This window comes from Aethina tumida, chromosome 2 (genome assembly GCF_024364675.1).
Source record: "Aethina tumida isolate Nest 87 chromosome 2, icAetTumi1.1, whole genome shotgun sequence".
Classification (NCBI taxonomy): domain Eukaryota; kingdom Metazoa; phylum Arthropoda; class Insecta; order Coleoptera; family Nitidulidae; genus Aethina; species Aethina tumida.
Genome location: NC_065436.1, coordinates 32379489 through 32392662, shown reverse-complemented (window position 1 = coordinate 32392662; position 13174 = coordinate 32379489). Strand labels below are relative to the sequence as shown.

General features: G+C 31.5%; 1 protein-coding gene across 2 annotated transcripts in view; it reads left to right on the top strand.

Annotated features, from left to right (window-relative positions):
- The window catches only part of LOC109603102 (GATA zinc finger domain-containing protein 14), a 137576-nt gene that overhangs the window by 76224 nt on the left and 48178 nt on the right, over positions 1-13174 (top strand). For both annotated transcript variants that reach the window (XM_049963935.1, XM_020019554.2), the window contains one exon: positions 7451-7526. In XM_049963935.1, coding sequence (XP_049819892.1) covers positions 7451-7526 — 76 coding nt within the window. The remainder of the gene's footprint in view (positions 1-7450; positions 7527-13174) is intronic.

The following is a 13174-nucleotide window of genomic DNA, read 5'->3' as shown; positions in this document are numbered from 1 at the left end:
TACAACGTATCATTTACATTTTAAAATACTTAACACTGATTTACAACTATTTTGCCTTTCATATCCCATTAAGATTTTCCTATAAATTTTCTATTTTCAGAGTTGCTCTGACATTTTTGAGTATAACTCTAGTTCTAAGTGAGTTTTGATGATTCTAATAATTGATTATTATTAATAATTAAGTATATATTATGTGTACTTATTTAAAAATAGGTTTTATAATTGTTACAAAAAATCTTAAAAAATATTGTTTTTCTAAAAAAATTAAAAATTAACAAAACTTGATGTTTATAAAAAATTAAAAATTGAACTTAATATGGGGTATTTCCACCTCTACTACAAATGACACCCAAAATCTGGGTTCGACTTTCATTTCGAGTAGAAGATTCACGTATGTTCTTCGGACGGTTCGTATAGTCCTTTAAACGTCTCCCAAGAATGTCCCAGTTCATTTCTATTGGGTTAAGATTTGGATTGTGAGCTAGCCAGGCCATATCATTAATCCTAATGTCCGCAGGATATTTCGGAAAACACGGACCTATAAAAGGGGCATATGGCACATGTTCTTCTAAAATGTCCAGAATGTAAACTCAGTATTAAGGTTCCCATTATTTATCACCACCAAGTCGGTACGTGCTGTTAAAAAAATGCCTCTCCGCACCATAATTGAGCCCTCACAAAATAAGGTAGTGTTTACGAAGTTACATTGAGCATATCTTTCATTTTACCGTCGAAACATGTCTATCTTATGTGCTCAGGCAAAATATAGATTCATCTTGCAAATTATCTTCTCTAAATCATTGTCGAATAGTTTCAATACTTATTCGAGCCCCGTCTACGTTTTCTAATTAAGACTGTAAGCTTCTTGTAGTCACAAATCGTTGTCTCAAAGTCAAAACCCTCTAAAAATATCTTAAGCAAGAATTGTAGCACGATTTCTACCCTAACTTGGTCTCCTAGTACGATTACCAATCTCCAGATAAATGCGCTGCGACAATAGTTTAACCTGTTGTAATGAATGACCAGAATAGGTGTATTTCAAATAACAAAGAAACTATACATCTTGTAAAAAAGTTTACACACTTCAAATACGTGTTTCAAAGTTAGTACAATATACTATTTACTTAAATAGATAAATTAAAAAAAGAAATATAGGTGTTGCATTAATTGGACTAGTGTATATTGCTCCAGTAGCATTAAAAAAAATACAAATATTTAAGTAAGTGAGATTTTTTTCTAATTTGAAAACGAGTGTAATTTTAGTAAACCCAGAATTCGAAAACGAACCACACGTCAGACAAAACTGTTATTTCACAGCAGTCGATGTTTGACAAAGAGGTGGGGTTAACGCTGTTTAGCCCCATCTGCTCTCTCAGACAGGGAAAAAGTTCAGGCTCTTTGAAAACCACCCCCGGCTGGCGACGTGGTGCAATAAGGCGGGCATATTGTCTGCCAACTTTTAACTAGTTAAAATACAGTAAAACTTTTTTCACAATCCCCTTCTCAAAACATTATTGATGTTTATGTTGCGGAATGTTGCATTTTAATTTAATGCATCTTTTCCACAATCAATTGTTATGATATATCTAGGCTAATCCCCCCCTGACTAATGCGTTTTTATTAACTGACGCGTTCTAGTAAATTAATTATGCAGCCGTAATACGGAATAATGAAATATGATAAACACACGGAAGCATTAACTCTTAACATGGTACAGTGCCTGGTGTAGGTACCGTTAGAAGACATAATACTTTCACTGTTACGACGGTCTACATGGACCAATGCATATTCATGATCCCTCTTCCTAGGAATATTTGTGTTAATCGATTTACCCAACAGTTTTACTGTGGGATGCTGTGTAATTACTGTTAAGCACTCGCGCAATGCATATGAATGGAGTTGGGACGCGGCGAATTGATGGTGCGGATGATTCCAGTTTGACTTTAATCAAGGAATCGTTCCTCCACATTGACCACTAATATTGCCCATTAATTTTTAAGCATCATTTACAGATTGAGGGTAAATGGGTCATTGTTATTAGTCGGTAATTACTTAATAATGACGGCGTGATTGCAATTAATATTGCACCATAATAACATTAATTCGAGTAATTTTTCTTGGCAATTAATTAAATCGTGCATGTGCTCAGTTTGCGGATGTATGTAGGTTACTGGATTTTTATAATTGTGGCGCGTAGGTTTGTCTTAGTTCGTATTGTAATTATTTTACGCACACTCTCTACATCGGTGCGGTTCCGTAGGTTTAAATTATGGCTGATTTATGCGGAGGATTTTTTACAAGTTTAAGGTCAGCGATAGTAAAAGTTCGACCAACCCGACTGACCATTCATAAATAAGAACTTTCGAACAATGCATTATTTACATATTATTGGGTATAAATTAGGGATGCCGCAAATAATTTTAAATTCCAGACAATTTTAATGTGAAATTTATTCTGAAAAAGTTAACTAATAGATTAATATACGGTGGTGGTCAGAGAAATAGCTCACGTTACTATTTATTATTAATTAGGAAATGCACAACTCAACTGTATCTTAATCAAATATTAACTTCTTGTGGGATTTTCAATCCCGGATCGATAAAAATTGTTTTTTGAGTTCAGATTTTCAAATTTTTGGCACTAAGAAAGTATTGAGGGTTGGAATAAATGAAAATCCGAGGGACAAGTCTTGCATTGTCGTGTTACACATAGTTTGTCCAGGTTTCAGCATTTCAAAGAAAACAATTCTGCGAATACACTACCAAACAGACAGAAGTGTCATTTTGAAATGTAAACTGGGTTTCGTAGTACTTCGTGGTGATTCATTTGGAGAGAGCTTTTTGCATTTTAGGATCCATTTTTCGTTTCCATTAAACATGCATTCATTACTTCCAAAGTAGGTACTCTTCGTCAAAATTTTGAAGGATAATTAACATACTTTTATGCAAACATGTATTCTTCGAACATTCTTTTTGATACAAATGGTTTCTTTACTGAAAATTATCCTTGCAAGTTTTGTTCCTCTAGATACACTGATATTGTATGATTCAATTAATTAATATTATATTTGTATAGAAGGCAAGAAAATATTCGCTTCTGAATCTTCCAATTTCTCAGTCTATAAAAATATTTGTCAGGACATTTTTTTGTTGAATTCTTGATTGAATGTGCTATTTCTTTAGCCAACAAAATCACTAGTATGTCGTTTAAAGAAATATCCTTATCTGTGTAACAAAAAAAGCAAAAAAAACGCATAGAATATTATAATATTTATATGTTAACTGGACAAAATTTGAATTAAATCCCTTTATGGAACATCTTATAAAATGTTTAATTTTAAATTGTGTGGTATTTCTGTAACCATTACCACATCTACAAACGACTAATTAAAAACAATAATTAATATGCACACGAATGATCGATCGTCATAAAACATTTTAATACAATCCAAATCGCCTGTTTGTTCTACGAATGTAAATCACGTAGTGATTGATATGAAAATTTGGGAGCATGCAAGATTTAACCCGATACCGAATTAAATAAATAAATAAACGTCGAATTATTAATTAAAGCTCCGGTGATATTGATTCATTCGGCGCACTAATTAACACGCCACCGGACGAAATTTTGTGCAATCCTCGCCGTGGGCAATATTTAATTTATATGTCGGATTGAAGAGTTTAGTTTAATTATTGCTAATTATTTCGGTTGTCCGAGTGCACAACAATTTCAATTACGTTGAAAACTGGCCCGCGTTGGCGGGGCGGCCTTTTCAAGTGTGCGATAAACCAATAATTATTATTAATTCATGCGAAATTAATCCGGACATACGGAAACATATTATGGCCGATCGTTGCACACCGGGCTTTGCAAACGCTTTCGTCCGGCCGAAATTTGTGTACGAACCGCAGTAACACAATTAACGATGCAATTAAAATATCGATTAATATTTCTGATTTTTTGGCGGCTAATTATACGCATTAATTTATTTTGTGCGGTCGTTTTCGGTCTGGCTCATTCCCCGAATTATGTAAAGACGTACGAAACATTTTTGAACTTTGAATTCTGCGAGATTAATTATATTATGTGGTATGTTGTTTTCCCTCTACTTCAATTCGAATTTTTTTTACAGTTTTAATTACTTAGTGTGGAATTTACTTATTCACTTTTCCGGGAATTTTTAATTAAAAAACACTTTTTTCCTTAGAATAAGGTTAGCTTATTTCACTTCATTTAATTCAATTAAGTACTCCGTAAAATAAAACCAATTACCGTTGGATAGAGGACCCCAAAACCTCCCCCCAAGCCAGGCATTAACTGCACCATTTGAATACTTCAACTTCTTTAGAAACCATAACGCCCCGCTCTAGGAAAATAATCATTTAAATGCTAATAACATAGATTCTCTGGCCCAGGCCAAAAATAAACCGGATGTAAAACTGGCGGAATGCGCACACCAAAAACTCATCTTAATTATAAATTTTGGTGATTTTCTGGTTTTTTAAAATACAATTATTTGGTGAGAGACGTGCACGATTTTTCAACATTTCGCATAATTAAGGTGGAAAAGGTTCTCGTCTTAAAGAAAAAACAATTAATTATTAACACCCTAATTTTTAATAAATGGCCCGTAATTAACAACTGTGTTTTATTTATTAAGGACTTCTGTTTGATTACAAAGCATGAACTTTACAAGTTATACAACGGTATAATTTTGTTCGAAAAAACATCTTTAATAAAAAATGTTTGGATGTAAAAGAATATATTCATTCAAAATTATTACATAATTATAATTGAAAAACTTTTTTATTTAAAATGACATTAAAATTCTTTGTTTTATTAAATAAGTATTTATTTCTTAATTCCATTTTGTAATAAACTCCATTCACATTTGTATTTAATAATGTTAATGTTAAAATTTAATAATTTAATAATAAATATAAAAATATGAACTATTTTATTTTGATAATAGTAAATATAATAATATTGACTGATGTTTATACATAATATTATATTAATATTCTTTGTTTTATTAATAATTATTTTCTTAAATCAGCTTTACATCCATTTTATTAAATCCCATTAACATTTTAACTATAAGTTTTAAATTAAGGTTGAATTTTATGTGAAAAAAACAACAGTAAAAAAAATAATAATTTAACAGTAATAAAAAATTATTATAAATAATATTTATGGTTGTTCAAAAAAGTTTAGATTGTATTTTAGATTGGAAAAACAACAATTTTAATAACTTAATAATAATAATTTTTATTAATCTTAATAGCATTAAAAGTGATTTATCAAATATTTATCGTTTATTTACTTCTATCAGCTTTATCTCATTCTAATCAAAATCCCATTTACATTTTTACTAACAGATTGGGTAAAGCAACAGCAATAAACATATTTTTATGTAAAATTTATTATTAATTTATAAATAATTAAAAAACAATTTTATAATTTTATAAATATTATATTTATACAGTTTTATTAAATAATTATTTGATTTTATTAGCTTTATACCAGTTTGTGTAAAATTCTCTTTACATTTTTATAAGTTTAATATGAAAGTTGTAATTTCCGTTGAAACAGTAATAAATATATTTGTAACAAAAAAACTAATAATGACTAAAAAAATTAAATATTTTTTTGCAGAATAACATTAAATTTTTTAAATTTTTTTATTAAATATTTATTATTTCATATAAAATCACATTTACATTTTGGTAAAATATTATGTCGAAAAAAAGTTACAATAAATACTATTTATATGTAAAAAACATTAATAATTCTAAAATAACGAAAATATAAAATAAAATAATAAAATATTTATTATTATTTTTGTTAAAAACTACAAAACTTTATTTCATTTACATTCTTTCTATAAATTTAAAATCAAGTTTTATGTCAAGGAGCAACAGTAATACTTTTTTTTACTAATTTAATAGTATATAGTATAAAATACCATATAAAAATAATAATAAAATTTTTTGTTTTATAAAATACATATTTTATTTTATTAGTTTTATTCTAAGTTGTGTAAAATCTCTTGATAATTTTTAAAGTTTAAAATAGGTTACATCTTAGGTCGAGGGAGCAGCAATAAAAAATATTTATATGTAAAAATTTTCATAATTGAACGATGAATAAAATAATTTTTTTTTCAAATATTTAATAACATTAAAATTCTTTGCCTTAATAATTATTATTTATTAAGTTTTCACAGCTTTATTCCATTTTGCTTAAAATTCCATTTACATTTTTATTATAAGTTTAAAATTGAGGCTACATTTAATGTAATATTACTATAATAAAAAAACTTTTATGTATAAAAAGTTTAATAATTTAATTTAATTAAAAAATATATTATTATTAAGTATTTTTTACAAATATATGTATATATATATATATATATATATATATATTTGTGTCGAAATAACATAAAAATTCTTTTGTTTTATTAAGTAATATGCATCAACTTTATTCCATTTTGTGTAAAAACCCATTTACATTTTTACTACAAGTTTAAAATTACTTTTCAGATTAGTTCTCAAGTATTTTAAGTATAAATTTTAATAGAGAAACTTGCTGTTTATTCTTATTGCATGACTTTTACTTTACTGAAATTTTTAATGTTCTAAAAGTACTTTTAAAGTAAACAAATATATAAAAATATTTTCCTAGTTGCAAGAACGCATAAAATTTAAAATATGTACATTTTATGAACACAGAAATGATCAATCCATTTATTTATTTAATTACGCTTTTCATATAAGGCCGACTCAAATATGACAAATAATAGTGGCAACCCCACTACAAAACATTAAACAACGACACGTCTCGCTAAACATGCGACACAACACCGACCGCATGTAATTTACATGATGTAAGTCCAGACGTCGCGGCCGTTGTCCCGCCCGAAACTTTATCTCTCAGCGACAACAGAGTGACGAAACTAGTTCAGAAAACGGAACGATTCGGGGATCGCGTTCCGTATCAATTTGTCGCAATGTCGCGCCGTCCAACACCAAACCCACTGGGCTACCACGACCGCATAACTTCGGCTTCACGCTCCAGAAAACTGAACGGACGTAACTCCATTATGCAATCCAGAAACTGAAGTTCAAAACAAAACCTAGCGGTTTAGGAAAAAAAAAACGTTTTAAAATATAATTTTCGGTGCAACGTGACTTTTACCCGGCAAACAAACAGCGGATGGATCCCGTAATCCCGGAATCTCATCCATCTACCGGCAAACATCGTCGTCGAGCGGCAAACAAACTTTATCATAGTGACTGTTCGGAAAATCTACCAAAGCATAAAACAACCGGGATCCGGGGATGCTTCGAGATAATTTAAGCTCTCGCGTTTTGCGGCCGTCGTTTTCAACTCGACTGTATTTAAACTGAACGGCAATAAGCGTTATCTGAGTTGTGTAATTTTGTTTCAGAACATCCTGGATAAGTTCAACCCGGGCGCCAGGCAAATGATCAACGCGGGCAAAGCTTACCTTAAAGCTCTACACGGTGAGTATCTTGAATTTGTTGAATTTATGCGAACCTTCCGCTTAATCCGGGACTTTACTTAATTAAAAATTTCCTCCATCTAGCACCTGGAAAATTTCTTCACATTGTTATCTAGCTTTTTTTGTTGTTGCAACATGAATTTTTTATTAGCAATAACAAAGACAAACAGTCGTCGACTGCCTTCAATCACGCCGTCCCCGTCCCGTGCATTTGCATAGGCTGTTTCCTGATTAAACACTTATTTGACATTATTTGACTGATAAATTTAATTTCCCCTGACAAGTAAACAAAGTGGGGCTCAAGTGGGATGAAGAGGGAAAGAAGGCAGACGCATTTTAAACAGTTTAGAGGTGTGCCGTCCCTCGTGACATTCACTGCACGCCAGCCAATTCTGCCTCGTTTTTTTCCTCCGTTCCCAGTCTACGATACGTTATTTTCGCCACGATATATCAAGCTTTTGTCGGGGCAAAATTGACTGATGTTTATTGCCTGTACACGGATTTTAGATTTAGGTATTGCAGTTATTGTATATATCAAGGGTTAATTTATAATGAGCAGAACAGGCGCATAAAGGAACAAAATTATGAAAATTTATCTCCAGGGTTTCAGCTATTAAAACATTTAGTGCGACTTTCTGGGAATTATTTATGTTTCTATGCGGACTTAAATTAATCACTAGTCCGGCTTTATTAAGCTTCAGAAATAAATTAGTATGAAAGAGCTCAATATTCGTAAAATATTAAAGCTGAATACCATTTTAATGACGGACGTCTCTTTAAAATAAGAAATATTCTTTAGAAACTTCATATGTACACTAGCGCGCAACAAATTAAAAAACAATAATTTTATTAAAGGAAAGATTCTTTTTAATGTAAATTAATTTTATAATTATTAAATGTCTAAAGTTTGCATATATGGATATTTTTATTTACATAGTCTTTGTATAAGTAAAGCAACCAAAGCGTATATTCAATACAGTCGATTTTATAATTCATTTTTGTGTTTTAAAACTAAATGTGAATAATCAAAACAGTTTAAAACCCACAATAATTTTTATTTACCAGTCATTTGATGTGCAAGAGTTGTAAACCGCAAATCCACATAAAACCTTATGTTCCCAATACATGAATTATTTCCTCAGTCTTTTATATATTTCCGCACGTGAATTTCACGAATGGTACGCGACATAACCGTAACCCTAATGCTAAAATCCCCGGCTCGTTGGGGGCTTAATCTAGAAAAAATAATTTATTATAATGCTAAAAATCAATTACTGTGAGTTATTTATTACCGCCGATCTCCCCTACTGAGTGAGACTTTGCTACATTGGCGTATTCGGTTATTTTTTTAGGGGGAGCCGAGTTCTGGTTTGTCAACCGAGTTCTTTTCCCGGGACCGATTCGGAGTTTACACAATGCAATTATTCGGGATAAAGTGCCTTCGGAATTGTTTTCGGTGCCTCTGTAAAAAGACCGATAAATAAGTGAGTGTCTCCATTCGGTTTCGGACGCTTTTAAAGTGCTGTTTGCCAGTGCAACACCGTTATTTCCGTCGACATCAAAGTGCGATCTTAATCTTTCATCTGTAATTGCAATTTAAGTATCACTGATTGATCTAATAAACCGGCGCATTCACCATTTTATTACAGCATTGTGAATGCACCATTTTTATAACTCTATTGTTGAAGTGCTAGCTAGATAAATATATGATGGGTATAGAGATAAAATATCTGGTAATTACCCAAACCAAAAATTTGGTGGATTAAGTGTGTTTCATATAAGCATTTTTTTAATTTAACTTATAATGTAGATAAAATTTTAATTTTCTTTGTAAATAACATTCAAATTCGAAAAAATCATTTGTAAATGTACGAGTTCTATTTTTATAAAAATTTACTTGTTACTTTGTTTAAACTTTAAAAAAAAAAAATTTCATATATTGTATGAAAACTTTTAGATCAAAGAAAACGCTGGCAATAAAAATTGATGAATCTATAACGTTTGCAAGAAAACAGCAGCACTGCTTGTGCATAAACAAAATCGATTCACAAGTGAGACGTTGCACATTTTAGGTCGTCGACAGCAAAGTGACTCAAAAATTTATTAATATTGACAACGTAACTACGACATAACTAATAAAAATTTACAGATTTTCCCCACATTTTCTCTAATGAATATCAACCGAGAGTGGAGTTTGTGTACGTATTTATGTATCGATTGTCTTAAAATTCGAATATTATGTTTTCGACACGTTCGTTCTTCCATCTTTGAATAATTGAGGCTGCACGTCACAAATGACTTTAACAATTTACTTACTCCAGCATTGCAGGAATAATAAAAACACAATGTTATTGAAGCAAGTAAATGACGTAACATTATAAAGCGTGCCTGTAGCACATTCAGAAAAAGAACGAATTGACGAAAAAACGTCCGCGAGCGCAAAAGACTGGAGTATATCGCTCGGAAAGTATTTTCCTTCCGGATACCCAATTGTGTGAAATGGCCGATGATATTGCGTAATAAATTCCGTGTAACGTGCGCTGAGTTTAACCATAACAGATGTAGCCGCAAACAAAACATAAATTTTGCGTACGTGACCGCGTCCGTGGAATTTAAAGTCCAAATTTCGGGTTATCGATACGTCGTAAAGGATATTAGCGGCCGTTCCTCAACTAACGAACTTTGCGGCCCGCTAAAAATCGATCATTTTTATCGTACGGACGTGGTATTATTTCGCTTTCAAGTTTAAAAATAAAATGCATAAATCTCAGGTTAAACAAAATTTTATTCATTGAAATAAGAACCCTTTGAGTCAATACGTTTATGCCTACTCCGGGGTTCTGGAAGCAACGAAATCGTTGAAGGCATTTTAATTTTTAAAGCAGAAAAATACCACCCATAACATTATAGTATGCGTGAACTTCCTACACATAATGTGGATTTATTCTTTGACTTGAAGGTCTCCTGACTCTTACTCACCTTCTCTCACCAAATATTCCAAATCTGCTTTCATTTATAAACCTCACAGTATTCCACTCTTCATGCCACAGTTCCCTTTCCTGACACCAAGCTGATCTCGCTGCACGATGTGCTGGCTAGAAGGGTAGTCTTCTTTTGAGTCTGATGCAATGGAATTCTGCATCATTTAACCAATTTAAAATTGTCCTTGGGGTTATATGACGACCAATAGCCAAAATCAGATCTTATCTGAGAAGTGTGCAGTTTCTTATTGTGTCCGCTCGTGGTCCTCTGATTACTAATCTGTCTTCTCGGTCAGATGTAATTCTTGGACGACCTTCTCTACGCCGCTCTCACACATGTCCAGTCTCTAGAAACCGTTGATAGAGTTTGCACACTACAGAATGGTCAACATTAAATCCAGCGGCTACATCAACTTGCCTTGAGCCAGCCTGAAGCATTTCTACAGCACGATGTCTGTCAGCTTCTGAAAAATGACGTCTCTGCATGATTTTAAGAAGGCAGTAGAAATTGTTCGTTAATTCTTGAACCGGCTTAAAATTAAACTGATTATTTGAATATTGATCGACACCCATGATGATTTCATTTTAACGTTTCTATTTATAAATATAATCAACACATACAGAGCGAATAAAAATGTATGGTTAAATTTTTATTTTGACCGAAATATGCTTAACTTTTTCCGATCAGTTTAGTTAATTTGCGAATTTTATCAGTTTGCCACGTTCATCGAATTCGCAGTTTCCTAATTTCCCCGACACTTGGAGCGTTGTGCCGCGACAATCGAATTTGGCCGATTGCAGGGAAAAGCAAAAAACCAACAATTACACGTGCAAACAAAAAAATGGCATTGGGAACAAAACGCGGGCACATAATTTTTACGGATTTTTATTCGACGCGATTTTCCGATATTGCCGCGTAATTTCTATTTGCAATTTTAATGAATTACGGCAACGAACGTTTCCCGGGGTAAATAATTGAAAAATGTAAACACAGTTGTGGCGTTCTCCCATTGTTTAAATAACGTATTGACTGTCTTGTACACGGTTGTACGGATGGTTAGGAAATTTTGTTATCCATCACGGTGCCCCAACGTAAAAAGTCCAATGTTACAAAAATTACTTGACCCTCGTCACTATATCAGGCAGAAATGAAAAGTTACCAGCGGTATATGTCACCGGTAAAAAACAACGATGCTACACAAACATGAGTGCAGTTTTTAGTGTTTCGTTGATTTTCGACTGCGGGATGTGAAATTTAAAGCCTGCGGAAGTTGTTTTGGACATTTTTATTTTGTTATTGCTGACTCTGACACCGGCATAATTATGACGTGAAAAGTTGCCAGCTAGTTAGGAATTTTACGGAAACAGATATATTGTGGACGTTTTCTAATTAACGCATCGCCCGACCATAATTTTCCGCCTTCGGTGGCAACCATACATAGATAAATTTTTTTTACGCCACAGGAATTATGGAGCAATCGACAAAAGGAATTAATCTAAGCTTGAACTTTGCATTCACTTAGGTTCCTTTGTGGAAGCGCCGCGGCGTTTCACTGTAGGTATTTGTATTTGCAAAAGTAAATATTTTCTACATAATTACGAATAACAGACGGAAAACAAGATTAAAATGCCGGAGTGGCATAAAGCGGTTCTTGATAGTTCGCCGCAGTCGGAAAGACGTTCGCCTTTATTGCTTCGTTCACTCAAATATTAATAAAGGAATGCAGGACTAGAAAATTAAAAATTAAATATATACTTCATATTCCGCCTTTGAAACTTGCTTTTACTGAATTAAAGAACGTACATCTTTATTGAATTTTCCAGACTAGTTTCTATCTACGTTAAACATAAACCATTTGAACAGGACCATCAAATAATATTACAGGTCATTTAAATAGATCCAATAATTGATATGACAGCGTAATGATTTCCAGTGCCATAAAATTTCGGACGGTCCGCGGTCGTTATTAATAAAACTGCATATTTGGATAATTACCTCGGAATTAAATGGTGCAGAGTAGTTAAAGCTTCCATGTAATAAAGTTAAATAATATGTTTTAATGTGTTTATTAAATTGGTTTTAAACGAATATTAATGTTTGGCAGATTAATATGAACTAGTTGTTGCGTTTAATGAAATTAAGGGATGCGTACATTATTCGTAAATTTATTTAATGTTATACTTTATTATTTAATTAATGTGCTACCATTTATCAGGTCGAATTTCGTTTCTGTGTTAATTTAATGCACATTTTAGTTTAGGTATTGATTGAAACATTGGTGAAATAATTATTATGCGAATAGATTTAAAAATATTTTCTAATGTTTTATTTTATCAGTAATATTATTTGAATATTAGCAGTTCTAGACGGTGAATATTTTAATTTTATTTTACTTTTTATATATTTAACAGACAAAATTAAATTACATTCCATTTATTATTTTTATATTAAATATTTTTTTTATTTATTTAATATTGAACAAAATGTGAATATTTTAAAAAAAGACTTGTCACAAAATATTTTATTGCATATTTTTTCCTAGTCTGGTAGTTCAAATCAAAATAAAATATTTAAACATATTGATCCAATATTTTGTTTAATTTTAGTGATTTTTGAAATTCTTTAAAATATAAAACTTAGAAGAAATTACTTTTTTTTTAAATTTAT